A 26184-nucleotide genomic window follows, 5' to 3' on the forward strand; every position below is an offset into this window, starting at 1 on the left:
GCATGGAAAGCATTATCATATTTTACATTAATTTATATGGATAAACGGTTTCACTTAACATGTGTTTCATGCTACGAGTAAGATTCTGGAACGAATTAGGCTACCTATGCAAGGTTCCACTGGAAAATGTAACAGTAGGGAGATGAGCACAATAAAAACAGCATACTTTGGCTATTTTCATCCACTTAAGGCTCATGGCATAATATAATGGAAAAATCAACTGCAAGCAAAAAAATTGTTGAATATTTCTCAGGTATTCGGCTAGGTGGCATTGTCCAAAAGGCATGATATTTTTTCAAGCTGACTTCCTGCTATCTTCATGTGTTGCTGATGACTGAGTGATATCTGCTGGGTGCCATCTTTATATCCTCCGACGCCCTCCCCTCTCACAGCCTCCACCAGGACACGGACCTGGTGCAGTGGTGGGGGAAGAGTAGCATCGGGCATCAATCAAGAGTCCTCAGTAGTGCCGTGGCTTGTGTCTGACCTTAATCTCTATTAGCATGGCAACAATGATTCCTCATCCTCTTCAGTTGTCAAGATGGAGTGACCTTTCACATGTACTGCCACTGCGCCTTGGTCATACTCAAGGCAAGCCCAGGCCTTCGTTAACTGAAAGCCGCTGCCTTTATTTATCAATTCGTCATACAGTCAGATCCTGCAGCTTCTTTGAGAATACAATCCTATAAGGTGCAAAATTATTGCAACAACTTGATGTCACTGTAATTCATGGGATGTCCACAGGAGATGCAGTGCTCTGCCACAGAGGACTTTGTCAGCTGTACATTGTCTGTGTGGCATTTATAGTTAGCGCAACTCTCCTGTAGTGCCTAGATAGTCTGGTCTACATACGTTTCTACTGAATAGAAAGACGGTTCACATAAGCGTGAATTCAAGCAGTTCAATTCAATTCAATTCAATTCAATTTTTATTATCACATAACATGCCTTATACAATCAAAGATTGTGACATAGGTGACTTGTCAGTTTTTACACTATATATAACAATACTAAAAATAGACAATAAACTAATAATATACATGGTGTAACATCTTCAAAGAGGTATTTTAATTACAATTATAATGCATTGTTACTATTCATGAAATCTTCTACACTATAGTAACATTTATCTTTCAGATATTTTTCCAGGTCTCTTTTGGTGCCTTTTACATTTGGGTCATCCACATCTTTCCATATTTTATTTACAAATTTCATGCCCATATAGTATGGGGTTTTTTCATATGATTTTAAACGGTGGGTAGGTAACATGTAGCTCGTTCTATGTCTTGTATCATATTAATGCAAGAAGAAGTTGCCCTCAAAAAGTTGCGGGTTTCTTTTCGTGAAAGTGAGAGTTTCATAGATGTATATGCTTGGAATGCTCATTAGATCCAGTTTTACAAATAAAGGTTTGCAGTGTTGCTTTGGTTTTGCTCCCACCATTGCTCGGATGATTCTTTTTTGTAGTCTAAAAGCTCTAAGTAAATTTGTTTTTTCAGACCCCCAGAAAATTATACTATACCTAATGACTGAAACAAAATATGCATTATATACAGTTTTTCTTACAGCTAAATCAGTAATACTATACAAGATATTCATAATATATACAAGACTATTCAGTCGACCCAGTATGTTGTCCACATGGCGACTCCATAACAGGTTTTTATTGACTAACACGCCAAGGAATTTGACACAGTCTGCAGTCTCTAATTTTTTGTCCATATACCTTATTTCACTTATAGACTGTGCAGATTGTTTTGTGATAAAATGAACAATTTCTGTTTTTGTAAAATTTAATGTCAAGTTATTGTTTTTGACCCATGCCTCCACTTCCCCAAGTGTTTGTTCAATATGACGAATTAGGTCTACCTCATTTTTACAACAGACTACAGCTGTTGAGTCATCTGCATAGAGGATAGTATCAGACTGGACCTGACATGGCATATCATTAATATAATATAGAAAAAGCAGTGGCCCTAATATTGAGCCTTGTGGAACACCTAATTGAGTGCTTTTCCAGCCAGAGAGAAATTTCTTGCCATTGATGTTAATAAGTACTCTTTGTTTTCTGTTTGCCAAGTATGATGACATCCAGCTAAGAGATTTGCCTTGGAAACCATAGCGTGCCAATTTTTGGAGAAGCAGGTCATGATTTACTGTGTCGAAGGCTTTGGACAGGTCACAAAAGATGCCTGACACACACATTCTATCATCAAGACATCTGGTGACTTTTGTGACTAATTCATTTATTGCATGGATTGTGCTGCGGCCTTTTCTGAAACCATATTGATTGCCTAAGATAATGCTGTTATATGAATTGTGATTTTCAATCTGATCACATGCAGCTCTCTCAAATATTTTTGAGAAAATTGGTAACAGTGAGATTGGCCTATAGTTGCCCAATTCATCTTGTTTGCCTTTTTTGTGTATGGGCCGAACTTCTGCATATTTTAATTGATCTGGGAAACAGCCCTCATCAAATGATTGGTTGATTATGAAAGAGAGTGGATATGCAATACTGTGACGGACTATTTTTATTATTTCAGTGGGGACCTCATCCCACCCCGCAGATTTTGAATTTTTTAGGGACATTATGATTTTGATGACATCTGAGATGGAAACATGAGAAAACTTAAAACATGTGCAATTGCTATCTGTCATATTGGGCTTTGTATTTGGTGGTGAACAGTCACCAAATTTGTTACAGTTTATGAAAAAGTCATTGAATGATTCACAAATGGCACTGGGTTCTGTAACAGCTCTACCATTTATCACTATTTTAGAAGGGCATTTTCTCTCTGCCTCACTGCCAACTTCACTTCTTATAACAGACCAAACAGCTTTTGATTTGTTTTTTTGCATTTGAAATGTAGTCGTTATTTGCAGTACGTTTTGCTAGTTTAACTATTTTGTCAAATGTTTTTTTTGTATGTGCTTACATACTTAAGAAATTGAGGGCTTCGATTTACTTTTGCCTCCATATGCAGTTTCCTCTTAGTAGCACTAGACACTCTAATTCCTTTTGTTACCCAGGATCTACTTTTTTGGGACCTGGTCCTCACTGTTACAAAAGGGAAGCATTCATTGAATATACCCAAGAATTCAGTTAAAAAGTTATTGTAATTGTCACTTGTGGAAGTGTGTTTGCTGACTGTCCACTTGGTTTGGCTTAGTTTTTTGCAAAATACTTCCACATTTTCTTGACTGAAATTCCTACATCTTTTTGTTGTGCAGACTGAATTTTGCTTCGGTAGTGATACAAATAGTGCTTTATGGTCTGATACTTCTAAATCTACAAGAAACTTTTCTTTTACATAATAATTATAACTACTTACAATATTGTCAATACATGTTGCAGAGCTTGCTGTAATTCTTGTATACTGATTGAAATTGAGATTTAGCCCATTTGTGGCTACCAGGTTCTTTAAGTGTGAAGAAAATTTGTCATCAGTCCTTACATCTATGTTGAAGTCAGCACATATAACCACTTTCTTGTACAGTTTCTCACTTTTTAATTTATGTAGCAATGTATCAAACTTATCTAAAAATACAGAGCTTATATGGTACCCAGGGGTGTGATATATGCTGATAATTAGTGTGTTATACTCTTTAAGTTCTATACAACAACTTTCAAATGTGCCTTCTTCATTCAGATGGCTAAAATTCTGTCTGATATCATAGTCTACCGTGGAATGAACTAATATGCAAGAGCCTCCATACCCATTGGTCCTACAAAAGCTGGTAGCCAGTTTATAACCTGTAAGCTTATTTAGGAGACTGATATTTTCAGATTTTAGCCAATGTTCATTAAGGCATATTACTTTCACAGATTGTTTCACACTTTCTAGCAAAATTTCTATATCATAAAGCTTCCTGATCATTCCTTCAGACAGACCTCTTATGTTCAAGTGCATAACGAAATTACTACTGCATATATTATTAGGTAGAGGGTCTTTAAAACTAATTTGACTATAAAGTAACGGAACGTCCACCTGAGAGTTGACTACTTGTTCTGGATTCGTTGTATTGGGCCAAATTCGGATAGAACTGGCCCCCTTCATCAGTTTTCCTGTGTGTGAGCATCTGGATGATGAGTAGGTAGTTTTCTTGACGATAATTTCAGTCTTTGCTGTATGTTCTGAGGCTGGTTCTGGCACCGTCTCATCTTCTGGACGTGATGTTCTTGTTTGAGCTGGCGCTGTGGCTGCGATTTTGAAATTGTTTTCTCGTTTATCCATTTCCTTGCTCGAAACTGGTTGCACAGCAATTGGTTTTCTTGCAACGTCGTCGTCTTTTTGTATTAATTTCGCTAGCATTTTGCCAACGTATGACTTGCCAGCGTTATTATAATGTAGTCCATGTTTCGTAAACAAATCTCTTGCATCTGGAAGATCAAGAAATGTTACATTTTGTTGGGACTTGCATATTTTGTAGAATTGTCTGTTTACTTTTGCAAGCTCCAGATTTACGATGGAATTGTCTTGCAGGTCGTATCTGTGAGGCAAACTAGTAACTATGATGTTCGGAACTTTCAGATCAAGTAATGTATTTTTTAAACACTGGGTCGCATGTTTACTCTCATTTCTGTATACATCATTACTTCCACCCCTGATTATGACGGCATCATTCTTAGATAGCTCATTAAGTGAGTTGCTGCTCTTAATTATCTCAGTCAAAGGTGCACTGGGTTTCGTCATACCTGTTGCCGTGAATAACGTACTGTACTCATTTATTTTTTCGGCAATTTTCTTGGCGTGGCTATCACCAAGTACAACAACTCGTCGTTTGATGTTCACTGGTTTATTTTTCGTATTAGATGTTTTCTTGGCTGCGCACTCGACTGGAAGTTTCGTCACTGATTTTTGTTCGTCATTGTTCTTTGTCTTATCACAGTCTTCGTCTAGTGTTGTGAATTTATTTGCTAGCGGTATCGCCGGAACTGTACTCACTGTCTGTTTGTTTGTTTTTTTTCGGCAATCGCCACGTTTCTTGCGCAGAACGACGGTTAACAACACTGTCTTGTGCTAGACGATGATCTCGCTCTATCCCTTTGTATTTCGTTTCCAGTTCTTGATAGTTCTGCCGAAGTTCTTCATATTTCGTATTTATAGTCATTAAATTCTCTGTAAGCACAATTATTACTTTTTCTTTTGATTTTATCGTGTCCATTACCTTGTTTATCGTGACACTCACAACGCACTGACGGCATGTCCAATCATGTTCGTCTTTTATATATTTTAGATTCACTTTGACACATTTGTCGTGATACCACGACCTGCACTTGATGCATAGGATACCTCTCTTTACCTTTTTTACGCAGATTTTACACACGTCACTATCACTTTTTAAGGAAACTGAGACATCGTTACAGAACAAAGTTTCATTCGGCGCCATTAGCACTGGCCAAACATTTCTCCTATGAGGCTTAGGGAATCTCTTAGCAGCACCCTTGTAAAGAGAGAGACTATGCTGAAACTCAACATGAGTCTGAAGTTCTGGAATTGCTGGATGAAATCTGCTGAATTTCATATGTGGTGCAGCCATTTTCCCACAAAGGAGTTGGGCATTACTGTCAGATGTTTTGCCAATTCATATGTTGGTGCACCAATATTGTTAACATTTGGACGGAGAGGCATAGTTTCATTGGGGACATTAGGCAGTCCATAAAGCCCAGGTGGTGCAGCTGCTGTGGACGAAGTTTCTTCACTGTCTTCTTGTCTGGGTATGTGTGTTGGAGAATCTCAAAAGACATACACTTCACTCAGTTGGTAGGGTCATCTTCAGTTCTCCTGTATGTGTCACATTCTAGAAGGTCATACAATTTTGCATGTAAATGTGACTTGGTAACAAGAACATGCAACTCCTTTTGTCTGCTGGGAGGGTGACTGTCTCAGCAATTTCTTGGAGCTGCTGAGTCCTTTCCTCACTTTCTTGGAGATGTTTGGCTGAACAGTGGAATAGCCCTGGTAGGTGTAACTAAATGTTCCATGTCATATTTCTGCTGCAGTGTCCCAAGGAAGTGCAGGAGTTACCTGTTCCATTGTGCTGATAAATTCTGCTGTTGCTATGGTCACCAGCATCAATGCATAATTTAGCCCTTTCCCAGTATAGGCAAGATAGCACTGTCAGTCGCTTTCTCAGTACAATTATTGATGACAGTTCTCTGAGGTTCTTGCGGTGGTTCAGCAGCAAGGTGTTCATATTTAGCAGTTTGTCTGTAGATGGATGAGTATCACACTTCATTGGCTTGCTAACTGCATACATCCATTTCCACAAGTTAGAGAAGACTGCCAACGCCACTGAAGGTGGAGCAAAAAGAGTTTTCCTGATGTCTCATTAAGAATCCATCAAGGGTCCTCTCCCTGACCAAGGCCGGCTGGCTATTCTGGTGATTTGGTTGGTAGCTGGAGTTCTGATTTGATGAACAGCCTTCGCAATAGATGATTTGAATCATACCATCATTTGTTAAGGTTATTCATCACATCAGAACTGCAGTCACCAACTGTATCACCAGAAGAGCCAGCCTGGCCTTGGTCAGGGAGAGAATCCAGTACACTCGACAGATTCGACAAGGCCACAAGAAAACTCAAGCCTGTGTCTACAACCTGCACTCATACATGTGTTATGTATATTCCCATACAGAGGAGACATGAATGCAGGCCCAAAGGAACACTGCATTGTATTTCTGAATAACACAGGCACTGCAATATTGTATTTATCTGCTAACACTTGGCAAGCGAATTTCATTTAAAACATCTCCCCCATATGGGAATATACAAAATGGCTGTATGAGTGTAGATTGTAGACACATGGTTGATGACATATGGAAGTTTAGATCTGGCCATGGAGCGTGCTCAGATAGGTTAATTGAAAGGTGATCACTCGCGATAAGTGCAAAATCCGAGCTCAAGTTACAGTCCAGCACAAATTTTCATTGTCATCATTCCATTATACAGCTGATGATTGTCCATATTCACAGCTGCAAATACATTAGACCTGGTTGGGAACATGCCTCAGTTTGAAGAAAAACTAAGGCAGTTACTTTTAGATGGATCTTATTATAGTATATATGAATAATTTAGCCATAAATGTAGCAGTAAAGTTCTTGTAGACTGTAACTATGAAATACAACATATGTTTGTAGTATACGTTTCCTGAAAAATATGTAAGTTGAAACAACTGGTACACGCAGTAAGCAATTTTAAACTAGAGGACGTGAATGAACATTATATTATAAGATTGTCTGTAATACTAAGATGTGAACTGTGTGAAAGAATATGCATATGTACCCATAAAAAATTATTTGTTGCCTATGAAGAAGGTGTATGATGCATAAATGCACATAATAATTTTACAGTAATTTTTAGCTCCTTAGTATACTTAAACCTGTTTTTTGGCCCATGTAGCAGATTCATCATTCTTTGTTTATGTACAGTGTAACTTAAACTCAAATTCACATTTTTCTGTATATTCCTAAGCAAAGCAATGTATGGATGTTGAACTATCAAAAGTTCAGTGTACTTAGGTACTACACAGTAATTTTTAAAAACTTATTTGTTCTATATCCAGTGATCTGTTCACAAATGGATCTTTAAAACTTGAAATAAATAACTCTCGTTACATGTCTAACTAGACATATATGAAGAATTACACCATGCACCTTTCTGGTTTGACATTATATATCTAGGTATTATTTTAGGAAGTACATTATATGTAGGCCTATACATTATATGAATAAGTATTATTAAAATGCCTTTGAAATGTTTCTTGAATTGAACAGTATGCTTTACTTTTAATCCAAATTTATATAAGTCCGAAATGCTTAAACATATATAGAGGCAATGTTTGTACCGTTTACAGCAGATTATTGTTTAAAGTCAGGATTACACACATAAATTTAAACTCACGGCAATTTCCTATATGTTCATCTTCATCTTCAATATTTATACTCACCTATACAGGAGCAATGTGTGAGGCACAGAAACACATATTACAGAAAACATCATTCAAACTAGCTTTCGAGCACTAGCTCTTTTTCCAGGAATTGTGCACACACTGTCACCCACACAACCACAAAGACACCCAAATACACACTGCCTTGTCCACAGGAATATGCTCGAAAGCCAGTGTGATGCTGTTTTCTGTTATGTTTTCCTGCGCTCCTCACATTGATCTGCTATAGGTGAGTGGTTACCATTACTTAATTTTACAAATTGCTCCATTCAGGAATTTCCAAGAATGCTGTTTTCTGTTATGTGTTTTTGTGCTCCAAGCATCAATTTGCTATATAGGTGAGTGGTTACCGTTCTTTACTTTTACTTATTGCTCCCTCCAGGGATTTCACTTATTTTCATATAGGCCTATATATTAGCAACTTGTGTGAAAACAGGGAATTGAAGTCTTCCATCTTTGTACAAGGTGGCATGTTTGTTAAAATTTCAAGTTCACTTCTTGTAATTTAAAAACAATAGTAGAGAATACAACTTGACAAAAGGCACAAGTTGATATAGGACTACTCAAAAACTGTAACTTACTTGGTTGCTACAATAACAACAAAAACTTGGGCTGCTTACAATTGTGACGAAAACGTTACTTTTTACTGAGCCAGAAGAAAACATAATAATGCTCCATGAATTCGAGTTGAAAGAAATTAAGAGGCTTTCTGAAGGTTTCTATGCAACTTCAGTAGCTAAAAAATATACAAAATATCAAGGAATATGGCATACGGAAATAGAATATGAAGAGTTTTGCGCCAGTTTTTGATGTGTTGGCTAACTTGTCGTCGCTGACTAACTTATATATTCGTCTTAACCAAGAGAAAACTTCCAGCGCGAAAGTTTCTCCAAAAACATTGAAATTGTTTCAAGAAATTGTCCCTGCACGCTCTTGTCGAAAGATATGTATGGTATGCTATCTTTGCAGTGCAAGCGAAACGTTTTCAATCGAAAAACTGTAGAGCCACACCCAGCACTTGATGCACAAGAAAACAACGATAAAAATTTCAGAAGTAAAGAAAAATGCAGTAGGATGGAATACGAATGTGAACAAATTCATAACAAGTTTTTAGGAAAAACCTAATAAGTGCAGAACTGACAGTCGTATTTTAAACGGCATACTGGCGAGTAAGCTACAAGAAATCCTCTCTCAAATATTCTCAATCTGGTATCTCTTTACTCCATTACCATTTCGACTGGTACCGGTACTTTGATGATTTACTCTCAAATGGGTCAGAGTGAGGAATGAAAAGTACCGTTATTACAATTATAATAATAATAATGTCTCCGAAACAGTTAGATAGCTTGAAGTTACTCGATAGTAATGTCAATATCTCTCTTTCATATTGATTGTGATTAAGGATTGAAACAGATGCTACTTGACAAGCTCAAGCATGGCGGTGTCTGAAGAATTCATCATTAGACAACAGCACGAGCAATTTCTCCAGCATTGTCCTGCAGTAGATGCGTTCAGTATGTTACGTCTAGATAAAGTTTTACTGTGTGTTCTTCTATTTTACGGATAATCTATTAGCAGCTAAGAAACAAATACACTATTTTAAAATAAGCCCTTAATATCAGACATGCCGTACTTACATCGAGCAACAGTGACGGCAGCGGTCGACGAAGGTGTAAATAGGTTTTTCTCCTTGGTGAATCCTTATTGAATTCAGTTTTTCTCGTTCGTACCGCAAACATTTCTTCCTCAGTCGAACAGCTTTCAGTGAAAACACGAAGTATGACATATAGCACTTTCAATGGTCCATACATCCAGACGAACTATATACCTTTTCCTTCATCCACAGGAAACAATCGGGTAAGATAAAAAAATGAAATTTTGATCTGTGGCAGTAGCTACTTTCACTGATATCGTCAGTACCGACGTTGTGTTGAGTGTGCTACATCAGACAGAAGAACAATTCTCTCAACAATCGAAACAGACAGTGTTATTGCAGGTTAGCTCGCGAATTATAATGAACTTCACAGTTTGTCTGTCAGACGAAATTTAAATTATTAACTTATCAATATAACACAACATTGGATACGGTATGGGGAGAGCTTCTGTAAAGTTTGGAAGGTAGGAAACGAGATACTGGCAGAAGTAAAGCTGTGAGTACCGGGCGTGAGTCGTGCTTCGGTAGCTCAGATGGTAGAGCACTTGCCCGCGAAAGGCAAAGGCCCCGAGTTCGAGTCTCGGTCGGGCACACAGTTTTAATCTGCCAGGAAGTTTCAATGCGTATAATTATTTCGAAAATACGTCAAATTCATAAGAGGGAGCCCATTGTTTCCCTGCTATGAACTCCCCATCAATTCTGCTTCTATAACACAAGCTGCAAAATGCTAATCACTGCAAAAAAGGAGAGAGTATCTTGCAATACTTCTTAATAAAAATGGCAACTGCAGCTACCATATCACTCCTCAAAGTAGTTCGTGGTCCCTTGGTAACTTTAAATTCTAACGTAAATTTCTTTCCCAAGTGGGCAAATTATTATTAATAATAATTATTAATGATATAAAAATTATTAATAATAATTAGAGAAACGAGTCGCACATCGCCAGGCAACCAACCAGTTACATCGCAAGCATGAATTGCATGCGATCGCTCGAATTGCCTGGGATTTCGACGCGACCAGCGATCAGCGACCGATCGCTGCCATTGGCACGCACAAGTGCTATCGATCGCCCTTGAGACGGATCGCTGCGACGCCGGTGTGTGGGGCCCTTTATGTGATGATGTAATTACAACAGGGACTGACGATAAGTGTTGCCAACACAGCCTATTTTCGGATGCTTCTGGCAATTTCATATTTCTTAAAATCGGAAAATATTCTTCTCAACCGACAGCCGAAAATCGGGCAGATTTCTCAAGCTACTGTAATTTAATGAATTAAACACAATTTAATAATTTAATCAGTGTAATTTCATTAACGTAATTCACGTTGTTATTGAAATATTAACCGTCAAACAAGAAATTCGACAGAGTTTATAACGGAATTTTGAATGGACTTTCAGAATAGATACCGTAATACCACAGTCTAACATAAGGTAATACGTTGTTTAACAATCAGTATTGTGATTGTTATTGCTTGCTGTTCGATGCCTGATGCAGTAAGATTGCAGTGGATTCCTTGAGTAAACAATCGCACTTGCTAAAATATAGCTTGCAGTTGCTATCACAGCCACTCTTAATTATCAACATTACACAGACATCAGTCTCTAAGTGCGTTTATTTCAATCTTTTCACTTTGAAATATAAGTCAGTTTTCTTAGATGTGTCTACGATTCCTTAAAAAATGCCAGAGAAACCTCCATATAAGCAACAATTTACAGAATAGTTGTAAAAAGATGTAGAGGTAAAAGCTGGATTCAGAAGGTGCCGACAGATAGAACAATGGTGCAATGTCGTTTTTGTCAGTACCTTCCCAGCTGCAAGTATTCAGAACTGAGAGATCTTTCTAAATCCGAAAAGTATGTGAAAGTGGCTAAACTATTTTCTCGTGTTAGACAGTCCAAATTTCATCAGTCACAACAGCCAGAGCCGATGCCTGAATGACTTTTATGAGTATGCATTGTGGTATACAGTTTGTTGATCATCTCAGCGAACTGACCAAATGGCGTTTCCAAATAGGTGATCTGAAAATACATCGCACAGAATGCAGTGAAGTAAAAAAAGTACTATATGAACACTTTAAAGTTTAATTGAAAAATTATGTTGGTGAAATTTCGTGTATCATACTTATCGAAGGGAGCCAAAAGTACTATTACGAAACAGCTATGTAGGTGTTTGTACTTTTACTTCCCAGAAAACAAAGACCTTGTAGTTTCAACATTTGTGAAACTGTTAAGAGATTTATTCACATGATGCAAAAAATTGCTGTGTGGAAGCTGTAAGAATTGAATTTGCAGAAGACGCCTGGTATAGGCACAGATGATGCATCTGATATTCTCGGAAAAGACAGTGGAATTTATACTCTACTTAAGCAAGAAATTCAACACCTCATCCTCGCAACATGTTCTTGTCACCCCATCCAGTTGGCCTTTTTTCATTCTTGTAAAAAATAATTACCAACCCATTTGGAATTCATTTGTTTTTCAGAAACACACAACTGATTTCACCGTTGATCGATAACGGTTGGGGGGGGGGGGGGCTTGATTTTGTGCACGAGACCAAACAGCGAGGTCATCGGTCTCGTCGGATTAGGGAAGGATGGGGAAGGAAATCGGCCGTACCCTTTCAAAGGAACCATCCTGGCATTTGCCTGAAGTGATTTAGGGAAATCACGGAAAACCTAAATCAGGATGGCTGGACACGGGACTGAATCATCGTCCTCCCGAATGCGAGTCCAACTCGATAAGGCAAAAGGCTTAAAATGGTCTGTAAAATACACATTATAATGAGAGTGAGTTGAAGATACTACAAATCGCCGCAAACGATGGATCACAGCTGAGTCAGTCTGAAAACGCACGCATTGTCAGCGAGCTCCAATCCCGTCTCCTGAAGAATGTTGAAGATGCAAGGTAGCATTTACAGCACCAGAAAACTGTTTACAAAGAATGAAGGACAATATCACACCATTAGCTTTGGAAATAGTTATCAGACCAGCCATTCTGTCTGCTGCAGAGCTTCGGTTGCAGGAAATCAACGATGGGAGTGGGAGATACTGACAGGCGCAGTTGGATTTTGGTCTGAACTATCAAAATATCAGAATGCAAGCTACCTGGAAGCCTTGGTCATCTGCAGAATTAGAGAGATGTTTTAGTGAAATGAATATTGCCAAAAGTTCGTATAGAAACAGGATGGGTATTGGCATACTCAATTTATTCTGTTCTGACGATTCGTGCTGCCACAACTTTCAATTTGAATATGCAGCTCTGAAAAAATAGGTAAGATTCGAAACAATTGAATAATCGTAGAAATTTATACATGTTTATAATTTTCTACACTACCACGCTTTACAAAATAAATATTGTCTGTTTCATAGTAGGCTACTATCCAAGATAGCGTAGATGCAATAGTAAATCGTCCCGCGAAAAACAGTAATTTATTTCATCTAAAGTGCAAGAAAAATTTGCATAAAGGCGTCAGACTAGGTTCGATAACTATTGTTTGGAGCCACTCATCGTGTTTAAAGCATTTAGGACCAATAAACCCATATCGTCATTGCGGCTTTGCGCAGTGCATCAGACGAGGAAATGTGGGGAAGAAAACGTTACGGCTGCATTACACCAAGAGTTTGAAATGGTTAGAAACCACGCTCGCCGCATAGAATTGCAAATGACACATCTCAGCGACAATTTTTTCTTTGGGGAAAGAATGAAAAGTGATGATTACAACAACCCTAAAAATACAAATCGTGTGACACGTGATAAATCAAGTTTTAAATTAGAATTAACAAACATATTTCGGCCTCAAACGATGTTAAAAGAGGACTGGAAGCAAAAGGCGGAGAAAAATAGTATAAATACAAACACAACACCTGACACTGAAAAGCTTTATTCGTGCAACTTAACTGTAAGTAAGAGAGACTGCAATCGAAGTCGAGTGAAAAACAACATACGGACTAAATCAAGTTCACCTGCGAGTGAAAATCAATATGCATTCAACAAGACTACGGTAGAGGGTAAAAACATGACTATAAATACTGATAAAAACTAAATGTTCCTTCATTCTGATGAGCATGGTCGAGGCATGGCACAACGTTTACGTAATGAACATGAACTGCAAGCCAGTGGATAAGTGGAATTGAGAGCACCAATGTGGGAAATAGCAAAAATGGAGAAAAACAGTGGGAGGAAGAACAGTGACAAATTATCATAGGAGGTGGGAATGATGTCTATGGAAATGACCTGAGAAGAGCAACACATACCTCAGAATCATTGTTAAAACTCAGGGGAAAGAAACGTGATGGTTGTAGGAATTCCACAAAAGCGTGTTTTAATTCCTACATCGTGCTTAAATATAGAAAGCAAATCAATTATTCACTGAAATATGTAAAACATACAATGTGTTTTATATAATTGTGGGTTATTTAGAGAGGGATGTTACAGAAGCTTGGTAAGCACATGAATGGCAAAGGCAAGAGAATTATCTGCCAAAAGATTTGTGAAATAATAGCAGCATCAGAACGTGAAGAGGAAATTGACACTGAAGCACTGACAACAAACACCTCTGCAGACAACAGTGTCCACTCCAACTTCTGTGTCAAACCAAACCTCAACAAAATCAACAACACCAACAGCAGTAGCAATTGAAAATTCACCACAAGCTTAAAGTTTACCAGCAACAAGGACACCCCCCCCCCTATCAGCATCACCTACAAGAGTAAAACTCATACCTACAACAGCAGTACGGAGCATACCCCACCAACTGGCAACGCTAGAAAAAGGACCCAAGTACTCTGGTATCGGAATACTAAGAAGTCTACCTAAAAACCTGCAAGATAGTGTACTTGACAATGAATTTCCAAAGAAATTTAAAGACTATCTAATTGAAAAAGAGTTTTACAGTGTTGCAGAATACTTATGTCATTAAGTTTGTATATATTGTTACTCATTATCAATGATGTAAAAATGTAAGCTAAAGGGGTAGAAAAATAAGTGATAATGAATGTTACTACTTTGACATATAATATATTACACGTACATTTACTGTACACAATGTAATCTTACAGGATCGAATAAAATTCAATTCAATTCAGTACTATTACCACCCGTGCAACAGGAGAAAGTTTAGCAATTCCAGTGAGAAGAAATTATTAAATCCAAAAGTGTTAGATGCCATTGTTTTTGATGCTTTGTGGTGCTGTTGGATGAGGTTTGTAAATATGGAATGTGTTTAGTAGACTTTTTGTTGTGCATGTCTGCAACTCAGCGTCTTTGCTGTATGGTGAGTAGCAATGTATCCTTTTCATACAAGCATTTAACTGCTATTCTACAGTTAGTAAGAAGCTACTCTGCAATTCAGTGGTAAGAGTGAGAGTTCATAGAGAACTTCATGACAAATTTGAAATCTCATGTTCCATTTCAGAATTAAATAATATTTTGTAATAAACATAATGAAATTCATGCAGGACACACTTACGTTGGACACAGTGTTTGAACACTGCACTGCACATAAATTTCAAATAAAAATCAGGAAAACTGAAAATTTGCCAATAGCAAAATATAGCCTTTCAAAATGGCATTAAGATTGGCTTTGAACATAACAGAATTCTGGATGATAGATAAGTCCTTCAACAGAGGCAGGAAAAAAAAAAACACATACGAAATCAGATCTCATTCACGCATATAACTATTTTCATTTCAAGGCTCTAAGGTCTGGCTGTGACTGCATGTGAAGTAAGCAGTAATCTTTGCTGGACTGAATGGTGTGCCTGTTTAAATTTGTTGGGTGAGGTGGGGAGGGATAACTGGATAGAGGGAAGATGCTAGTGTTGTCCTGAGAGCATGCAGGAATATGATGCAGATTCTAGGTGCAGGTTCAAAAGGAAGAAAGCTGTGGTGATGGGTGGGTGGGGGGGGGGGGGGGAGGAGAGGAGGAAGAGAAGTTTGAGGGGGAAAGGGAAGAGGAGAGAGAAGGGGAAAGGACTACACAGGTGCATTGATCGGATTGTGTGTGTGTGTGTGAGTGGTGGGAGGGGGGGTGTAGTACTGGAATGGGAGCAGGGAAGGGGATAGGCAAATGGAAGACCAGGACCAGCAGAGGTTGACATGGCCAAGATGTTACAGAAACGTAGCATTTGTTGCAGAGAGAGTACCCACATGCACATTTTGGAAAAGGTGGTGTCAATGTGCTATAAGTAGATGGCAAGGGCTGTGAAACAGCAGAGAGAGTACCCACATGCACATTTTGGAAAAGGTGGTGTCAATGTGCTATGAGTAGATGGCAAGGGCTGTGAAACAGTCAAAGTGAAGCATTGTATGTTGGGTGCATGCACAGCAACCGTCTCTGGACTGCAGTTTGGTGGTGGCCATCATGCAGATAGACAGCTTGTTAGTTGATCCACCCATTTAGAATGTGACACAGTGGTTGCAGCTAAGTTTGTGGAGCACATGGTTGCTTTCACAGGTAACCCTGTCTCCGATGAAGTAAGAGGTGCCTGTGATGGGACTGGAGTAGTTGGTAGCTTGAGGATGCATGAGACAGGTCTTGCATCTAGAACTATTGTTGTGGTCTTCATCTAAATATTGGTTTGATGCAGCTCTCCATGCTACTCTATACTGTGAGAGACTCTTCACCTACAAATAACTACTGTAACTTACATCTTTCTGAATCTCCTTACTGTATTCATCTCTTGGCTTCCCTGTACATTTTTTAGCATCCACTCCCTTCCCCCCAATTCCCTACAACACCGAATTAGTGACCCCTTGATGTCTCAGAATGTGTCCTATGAACCAATCCCTTCGCTTGGTCATGTTGCGCCACAAATTTCTTCTCTCTCCAATTTCGTTCAGTACTTCCTCATTAGTTACATGATCAACTCATCTACACTTCAGCATTCTTGTGTAGCAGCACATTTTGAAAGCTTCAATTCTCCTTTTATGTAAACTTTTTATTGTTTATGTTCCACTTACATACATGGCTACACTCCAGACGAATACCTTCAGAAAATAATTCCTTACACTTAAATCTGCATTCGATGCTAACAAATTTCTCTTCCTCAGAAATGCTTTTCTTACCATTGCCAGTCTACATTTTACATCCTCTCTACTTGAGCCATCATCAGTTATTTTACTGCCCAAACAGCAAAATTCATCTACTACTTTAAGTGTCTTGTTTCCTAATCTGATTCCCTTAGCATCACCTGATTTAATTCGACTACATTCCATTACCATTGTTTTGTCTTTGTTGATGCCCATCTTATATCCTCCCTTCAAGATGCTGTCCATTCTGTTCAATGCTCTTCCAAGTCCTTTGCTGCCTCTGATAGAATTACAATGTCATTGCAAACCTCCAAGTTTTTATTTCTTCTCCCTAAACTTTAATTCATAGTGTGGTGGAATACCACTGTGGAAAGAGTGGAGATATTTCTCATTTCATGGCACAATGAGAGGTAGTTGAAAAGGAGAATGGGTGGGGATGATATTTCTCATTTGAGGGCATTTGAAAGGGAATTGAAACTAATTGGCCGGGCTGTATGGAAAGCACTTTATGGTGCAGAACAGGTGGCAGCTGTTGAGGTGGAGGTATTTTTGTTGGTTGGTAGTTTTGATTTGGTTTTCTTTTGTTTGTATTAGACAACTTAGTATAAAGACAAACACAACTGTTGGTATTTTTAGTTTTTTTGAACTTTGGTCTACAAGGCTCATTATTTCTGACTTCATACGTGCATCTGATTGCATTCTTTTGCTAAATGAGGACAATTTTTGCTCTTGGGGAATTCCCTCATAACAAAATGATGTATGTCAAGTGGACATTGAAAAACGTATATTTGACATTGAGCAATAGCCTAGCATTTACTCAAGGCCTTAGTTTGCTTAACAGGTACAAATCTTAGATGATAATTTTGAGTCGAGGTGCAGTCACTGCCATTATCTTCAGTACATAAACTGAAGAGAACACTCACATTTTTTAATGATTCATACACAGTGTGTTGATTTGGAACCACTTACTGGCTGCTCTGAGGTGATCCCTGTTTTTTTGTTTCAGTGCTAAATTTTTTTCAGCTGCAATAAAATTGATACCATCTAAGTAGTATGTGGATTCACACAACATAATACTGGTCAAGCCATTTACAAATATTATGAAGAGTGAAGATCCAAGCAAAGAACACTGTGGCATGCCCTGGATGAAATCCAAGACATTTGACCTTGTATTGCTGAGCTTTACAATTTGTTTTTTGTCAATGAAGTAGGATCTGGTCAGAGAGAGCTCTGAGCCTCTAAAACCACAGCAGTAAACTTTTCTAGCAGGAGTCTATAGTTTTTGATTATAATTTTCACAATAATTGTACAAAATGCCTTCCAACATGCACTCTACATTAACTTATGGAGTATCTCTTTAGATGTGGATGAGGTGTTAATGTACTGATTCTTTTAAATTACTCTAGTGTAGAGAATAATGTGAAAGTTATGCAATAAAAAGTCACTTCCATTTAGTTGGCTCTGAGCACTATGGGACTCAACTGCTGTGGTCATAAGTCCCCTAGAACTTAGAACTACTTAAACCTAACTAACCTAAGGACAGCACACAACACCCAGCCATCACGAGGCAGAGAAAATCCCTGACCCCGCCGGGAATCGAACCCGGGAACCCGGGCGTGGGAAGCGAGAACGCTACCGCACGACCACGAGATGCGGGCTTCCATTTAGTCTTGTGGCAAATAAATCCATAAAACATTCTATCACAGATGTACGGATTAAGATTTTTGCTATTTAATGTAATCTGTTTTTTCACTGAATCATCACCACTTTATAAATTCTTTTATTAGCAGTGAATAACAATCTGAAGCTGGCGCAGGTAGGCTACTTTTCATGGAAAGATGCGGTGGTGATGGTGGTGGTGCTAGTATTAATAGTAGTAATACTGGCAGCAGCAGCAGTAAGTGATTATTGTACAATTTGTGTCTGTAGATGAGTTGTGATACTGGAAAGTTTCTGAAACAGGCTTAATTACATCTGAAGGAAACATAGATCCCATTTTTTATTGTACAATATATATCAGAATAACAGTAAATACATTTACATCTGGTAACAAAGTTTATCAATACATAAATCAGCAATCAACATATTATAACATCACTATACACAAACTTTTATAACCTAAACATATTTATACTATAAAACCTTTAAATAACAGGCCCATTTCTAGCATCATTCTGTCACTTTATGCTAAATATTTATAATCCTTATTTTACTATCTGGCTTTAAAATCTTCACATAAGCAATTCCCTATGTTAACAAAAACTCTGACAAGAATACATAACAGTTTTTATTATGTATATATATTTCCAACAAAAACAAAAATAGAAATCTTCCTGAGATGCTAACACTAAAGAACAGCCTTTACATTAAACTCTCTCAAAAGTTTTGTTGACAGAAAGTAAAATATATTTCAGTAACAGCTATAATTTGGTGATGTCAGTAGAGAAGTTATTTATTTTTCCCATTTCCCACACCACTGCAGAAAAAGAAGACTTAAAGTGAACCACATTCTCGAAGCTGCCTATTGCCAAGTGGCACAGGAGGCCTGTAATTTTTCACTACAAGGCCTTGAAGTTCATCACAAGGACATTGCTCTCCTGGTCCATAACAGCGCAGACTACGAAATGCTGAAAGCTGTAATAGAGGATAAATAATAAATATAAAGAAATTAACACTTAGTAAAGTAATGAATGATAAAATCTGCCATACGACTAAAATTACTTACATACATAAACATGCATGCTCTTACAAGCATGGAAGGAAAATTAGCAAATCCATTCTTTTGTAAATATACATTTTTTGTGTGTTATACATCCTTTCTCATCACTATGGATCTATCTGTCCATAGCTCACATGTCCAAACAAAACTTCTGCATTTTTTTAACACAATAAATTTTTGAAGCCTGATGGTCAATAGTAGTCTCTACTCTTAGATGAAAGTGTTGCAAATCCCTATAGCAGCATATTATTGCCAGTAATTTAAATTTAGTGTAAGTGATTGCCACTTATAAGAGAGGTTGCAGCAAGGCACATGACATTCCTTCTGTGTATCACTGATAATAGTAGAATGTAGGATTTTAGAAGTTAAAAAATAAATAATATAGTAATAATACAATGAAAAAAAGCTGTTACAACTGTATTAACTAAACAAATGATTTGTAGCCTTATTTCACAAACTTTATTATTACTATATGACACATATCGGGTAGTAAGGTCATTTATTATTGGCAACAATATTCTGAAGTCAGTGGATAAAGCTCACCAAGTTTTTACAAGCATTCAATCAGTATATATAACAATAGTCCCCTAGACAACTACACTCCTGGAAATGGAAAAAAGAACACATTGACACCGGTGTGTCAGACCCACCATACTTGCTCCGGACACTGCGAGAGGGCTGTACAAGCAATGATCACACGCACGGCACAGCGGACACACCAGGAACCGCGGTGTTGGCCGTCGAATGGCGCTAGCTGCGCAGCATTTGTGCACCGCCGCCGTCAGTGTCAGCCAGTTTGCCGTGGCATACGGAGCTCCATCGCAGTCTTTAACACTGGTAGCATGCCGCGACAGCATGGACGTGAACCATATGTGCAGTTGACGGACTTTGAGCGAGGGCGTATAGTGGGCATGCGGGAGGCCGGGTGGACGTACCGCCGAATTGCTCAACACGTGGGGCGTGAGGTCTCCACAGTACATCGATGTTGTCGCCAGTGGTCGGCGGAAGGTGCACGTGCCCGTCGACCTGGGACCGGACCGCAGCGACGCACGGATGCACGCCAAGACCGTAGGATCCTACACAGTGCCGTAGGGGACCGCACCGCCACTTCCCAGCAAATTAGGGACACTGTTGCTCCTGGGGTATCGGCGAGGACCATTCGCAACCGTCTCCATGAAGCTGGGCTACGGTCCCGCACACCGTTAGGCCGTCTTCCGCTCACGCCCCAACATCGTGCAGCCCGCCTCCAGTGGTGTTGCGACAGGCGTGAATGGAGGGACGAATGGAGACGTGTCGTCTTCAGCGATGAGAGTCGCTTCTGCCTTGGTGCCAATGATGGTCGTATGCGTGTTTGGCGCCGTGCAGGTGAGCGCCACAATCAGGACTGCATATGACCGAGGCACACAGGGCCAACACCCGGCATCATGGTGTGGGGAGCGATCTCCTACACTGGCCGTACACCACTGGTGATCGTCGAGGGGACACTGAATAGTGCACGGTACATCCAAACCGTCATCGAACCCATCGTTCTACCATTCCTAGACCGGCAAGGGAACTTGCTGTTCCAACAGGACAATGCACATCCGCATGTATCCCGTGCCACCCAACGTGCTCTAGAAGGTGTAAGTCAACTACCCTGGCCAGCAAGATCTCCGGATCTGTCCCCCATTGAGCATGTTTGGGACTGGATGAAGCGTCGTCTCACGCGGTCTGCACGTCCAGCACGAGCGCTGGTCCAACTGAGGCGCCAGGTGGAAATGGCATGGCAAGCCGTTCCACAGGACTACATCCAGCATCTCTACGATCGTCTCCATGGGAGAATAGCAGCCTGCATTGCTGCGAAAGGTGGATATACACTGTACTAGTGCCGACATTGTGCATGCTCTGTTGCCTGTGTCTATGTGCCTGTGGTTCTGTCAGTGTGATCATGTGATGTATCTGACCCCAGGAATGTGTCAATAAAGTTTCCCCTTCCTGGGACAATGAATTCACGGTGTTCTTATTTCAATTTCCAGGAGTGTACTTCACAACAATGAGTACACTTTCTGCTGTTATTCACAAGAAGTATTGTAATTTGGAACATACGAACCAGCTTTACTGCCAGTGTTGTTACATTCTTAACTCATGCCATGGAATTCTGTTAACAGTATTTATTTTGTCTCCTAACTACTTGAACATTTCCCAACCTCTACAACAACCTGATCACTTCCTGCACCTTTCCAAACTTCAGTTTCTTGCCGTATTGTTGATGTCCTATTGACCACTTGTGCTAAACTTCTTATGTGCACACTTCTATCAAAGTCTATTCCAGCCTCATCACTGATTCAACTTACTTGATTATAGTGGTGGAGGGCCCCCTTATAAATGATGTATACAGGATGAGAAAACTAAGATATGCCTCCCAAAATATATCTAGAATAAGTAAATAAATCAAGGTGTGGTTTCTGCTAAGTTATAGTGGGCACTATGGTGAGTTTTCTAACACATGAAAGTAGTTTTTAAGGTATATGGCTGCCAGAATGACACTGCTTTTATTTTTTAAATGGAACCATACAATTTTTTCCTTAGCATTGGAAGGAGCCTTTGAGGAGAAGTTCAGTAACTTACTGTATAGAATCTGAGCTTCTTCTGGTGGTGTGACAATGTTTTGCCACGCCACTTATATTTTTACTATTTGATCAAGATACACACATTATGTTTAAGTCTTCAATGAGTGCTCTTTCCACTGCCACAAAAAAGTATATAGTTCCATTAAAACATTAAAAAAGAACTCTTTCCTAGTTAGGGTGCAATAAATATTAAAAATTACTGATGCACATCAGTAAATTCAACACAATGTCTGTTATAGCATAGCAAAAAAAGCACCCTAATAAAGTTGTTTGGGGTGGCCCATCTTAACTGCCACATGTTATGTGCAACTTTTCATCAGCTTTCTATGCCTGCATGATGATTGTTGAGTATAATAAGTGGTTCTCTCAGTAATAAGTGTATGCTGCAGTGAAACTCATAATAGATGAAAACTGTGTGTCACATTGGGACCATAAGCTTTCATATGAGCATACCTCAGTTGTAAAAAAAACCATTAGGAGGTTGCTAAGCCTTTCACCATGATGATATTTCTCTCAGGAAAGCCTTCCCAGCAAAGTATGCAGGAGAACATCCTAGTCCAATCAGTGAAGGAAAATCAGGGGAAAAATTCATATAGTCACAAATTATTGTACAGTCATAGGCAGGTGTGCCATGAACAACGTGCTAAGAATCCTGAATGATGGAATGGGAGCAGGCATGTGGGCAGATTATTAAAGGTCACTTTATGGGGGCAGATGATTAAAGGTCACTTTATGGGGGCAGATGATTAAAGGTCACTTTTTTGTTATTCTTCAATAATGCCAAAATCACAGCTTTTGGCGAAAATGTTTCTTAGTACAAAACTAAAATACATTAAATTTCCTACAAAAAAAGGGTAACATTTTTTTCTGGGACTAACAGTTTCCACATTTCAGGGGAAATAAATTTCGCAGATTATTCAAAAATAGCAGTTTTGTCGTATAAATTGTCAAATGAAATGGGTTAAGGACAAGTATTTAATGTGTGTAACACACAATGATGCAACAGAACTTCATTAAGGAAAAAATTGTGCTATGGGGGTGTGACGGGCTGGAGGGGGGGGGGGGGAGGGGACAGATGTGTGACAGAAGGTAGAGTAGATCACCAGATTGTGGTCATGCACTCCCTTCCTTCATAGATCTGCAAACTGAAGAGCGAGCAAGAGAGTCCCCATCTCCCTACCCAACTAGTCACAAAAAAACAATGACTGGGTGTTTCAAAAGTTATACCAAACCTCAACCTCCACCTCCCCCCCGCCCCCCCCCCGCCCCCCCCCTCCCCCACCCCTCCCCATGAACCATGGACCTTGCCGTACCATAGGTGCAACCACAACGGAGGGATATCTGTTGAGAGGCCAGACAAACGTGTGGTTCCTGAAGAGGGGCAGCAGCCTTTTCAGTAGTTGCAGGGGCAACAGTCTGGATGATTGACTGATCTGGCCTTGTAACATTAACCAAAACGGCCTTGCTGTGCTGGTACTGCGAACGGCTGAAAGCAAGGGGAAACTACAGCCGTAATTTTTCCCGAGGGCATGCAGCTTTACTGTATGATTAAATGATAATGGCGTCCTCTTGGGTAAAATATTCCGGAGGTAAAATAGTCCCCCATTCGGATCTCCAGGCGGGGACTACTCAGGAGGACATCGTTATCAGGAGAAAGAAAACTGGCATTCTACGGATCGGAGCGTGGAATGTCAGACCCCTTAATCAGGCAGGTAGGTTAGAAAATTTAAAAAGGGAAATGGATAGGTTAAAGTTAGATATAGTGGGAATTAGTTAAGTTCGGTGGCAGGAGGAACAAGACTTTTGGTCAGATGAATACAGGGTTATAAATACAAAATCAAATAGGGGTAATGCAGGAGTTGGTTTAATAATGAATAAAAAAATAGGAGAGCGGGTAAGCTACTACAAACAGCATAGTGAACGCATTATTGTGGCCAAGATAGACATGAAGCTCACATCTACTACAGTAGTACAAGTTTATATGCCAACTAGCTCTGCAGATGATGAAGAAATTGATGAAATGTATGATGAGATAAAAGAAATTATTCAGGTAGTGAAGGGAGACAAAAATTTAATAGTCATGGGTGACTGGAATTCGTCAGTAGGAAAAGGAAGAGAAGGAAACGTAGTAGGTGAATATGGATTGGAGCTAAGGAATGAAAGAGGAAGCCACCTGGTAGAATTTTGCACAGAGCATAACTTAATCATAGCTAACACTTGGTTCAAGAATCACGAAAGAAGGTTGTATACATGGAAGAACCCTGGAGATACTAAAAGGTTTCAGATAGATTATATAATGGTAAGACAGAGATTTAGGAACCAGGTTTTAAATTGTAAGACATTTCCAGGGCCTCTGACCACAATCTATTGGTTATGAACTGTAGATTAAAACTGAAGAAACTGCAAAAAGGTGGGAATTTAAGGAGATGAGACCTGGATAAACTGAAAGAACCAGAGGTTGTACAGAGTTTCAGGGAGAGCATAAGGGAACAATTGATAGGAATGGGGGAAAGAAATACAGTAGAAGAAGAATGGGTAGCTTTGAGGAGTGAAATAGTGAAGGCAGCAGAGGATCAAGTAGGTAAAAAGATGAGGGCTAGTAGAAATCCTTGGGTAACAGAAGAGATACTGAATTTAATTGGTGAAAGGAGAAAATACAAAAATGCAGTAAGTGAAGCAGGCAAAAAGGAATACAAATGTCTCAAAAATGAGATCGACAGGAAGTGCAAAATGGCTAAGCAGGGAAGGCTAGAGGACAAATGTAAGGATGTAGAGGCTTATCTCACGAGGGGTAAGATAGGTACTGCCTACAGGGAAATTAAAGAGACCTTTGGAGAAAAGAGAACAACTTGCATGAATATCAAGAGCTCAGATGGAAGCCCAGTTCTAAGCAAAGAAGGGAAAGCAGAAAGGTGGAAGGAGTATATAGAGGCTCTATACAGGGGCGATGTTCTTGAGGACAATATTATGGAAATGAAAGAGTAGGCAGAAGAAGATGAAATGAGAGATATGATACTGCGTGAAAAGTTGGCAGAGCACTGAAAGACCTAAGTCAAAACAAGGCCCCGGGAGTAGACAACATTCCATTAGAACTACTGACAGCCTTGGGAGAGCCAGTCCTGACAGAACTCTACCACCTGGTGAGCAAGATGTATGAGACAGGCAAAATTCCCTCAGACTTCAAGAAGAATATAATAATTCCAATCCCAAAGAAAGCAGGTGTTGACATATGTGAAAATTACCAAACTATCAGTTTAATAAGTCACGGCTGCAAAATACTAACGCGAATTCCTTACAGACAAATGGAAGAACTAGTAGAAGCCGACCTCGGGGAAGATTCAGTTTGGATTCCGTAGAAATGTTGGAACATGTGAGGCAATACTGACCCTACGACTTATCTTGGCAAACCTATGTTTCTAGCATTTGTAGACTTAGAGAAAGCTTTTGACAATGTTGACTGGAATACTCTCTTTCAAATTTTGAAGGTGGCAGGGGTAAAATACAGGGAGCAAAAGGCTATTTACAATTTGTACAGAAACTAGATGGCAGTTATAAGAGTCGAGGGGCATGAAAGGGAAGCAGTGGTTGGGAAGGGAATGAGACAGGGTTGTAGCCTTTCCCTGATATATTCAATCTGTATATTGAGCAAGCAGTAAAGGAAACAAAAGAAAAGTTTGGAGTAGGTATTAAAATGCATGTATAAGAAATAAAAACTTTGAGGTTCGCCGATGAAATTGTAATTCTGTCAGAGACAGCAAAGGACTTGGAAGAGCAGCTGAATGGAATGGACAATGTCTTGAAAGGAGGATATAAGATGAACATAAACACAAGCAAAACAAGGATAATGGAATGTAGTTGAATTAAGTCGGGTGATGCTGAGGGAATTAGATTAGGAAATTAGACACTTAAAGTAGTAAACCAGTTTTGCTATTTTGGGAGCAAAATAACTGATGATGGTTGGAGTAGAGAGGATATAAAATGTAGACAGGCAATGGCAAGGAAAGTGTTTCTGAAGAAGAGAAACTTGTTAACATCGAGTATTGATTTAAGTGTTATGAAGTCGTTTCTGAAAGTATTTGTATGGAGTGTAGCCATGTATGGAAGTGAAATGTGAACGATAAATAACTTAGACAAGATGAGAATAGAAGCTTTCAAAATGTGGTGCTACAGAAGAATGCTGAAGATTAGATGGGTAGATCACATAACTAATGAGGAGGTAT

General features: G+C 39.2%; 1 protein-coding gene across 1 annotated transcript in view; it reads right to left on the reverse strand.

Moving 5' to 3' along the window:
* Positions 1-18617: 18617 nt before the first annotated feature.
* The window catches only part of LOC126090387 (carbonic anhydrase 13-like), a 252280-nt gene continuing 244713 nt past the window's right edge, over positions 18618-26184 (reverse strand). Inside the window, exon 7 of the mRNA XM_049906983.1 lies at positions 18618-19270. Within this exon, the coding sequence (XP_049762940.1) occupies positions 19130-19270 (141 nt within the window). The 3' untranslated portion in view covers positions 18618-19129. The remainder of the gene's footprint in view (positions 19271-26184) is intronic.

Source organism: Schistocerca cancellata, chromosome 1 (genome assembly GCF_023864275.1).
Source record: "Schistocerca cancellata isolate TAMUIC-IGC-003103 chromosome 1, iqSchCanc2.1, whole genome shotgun sequence".
Taxonomy (NCBI): Eukaryota; Metazoa; Arthropoda; class Insecta; order Orthoptera; family Acrididae; genus Schistocerca; species Schistocerca cancellata.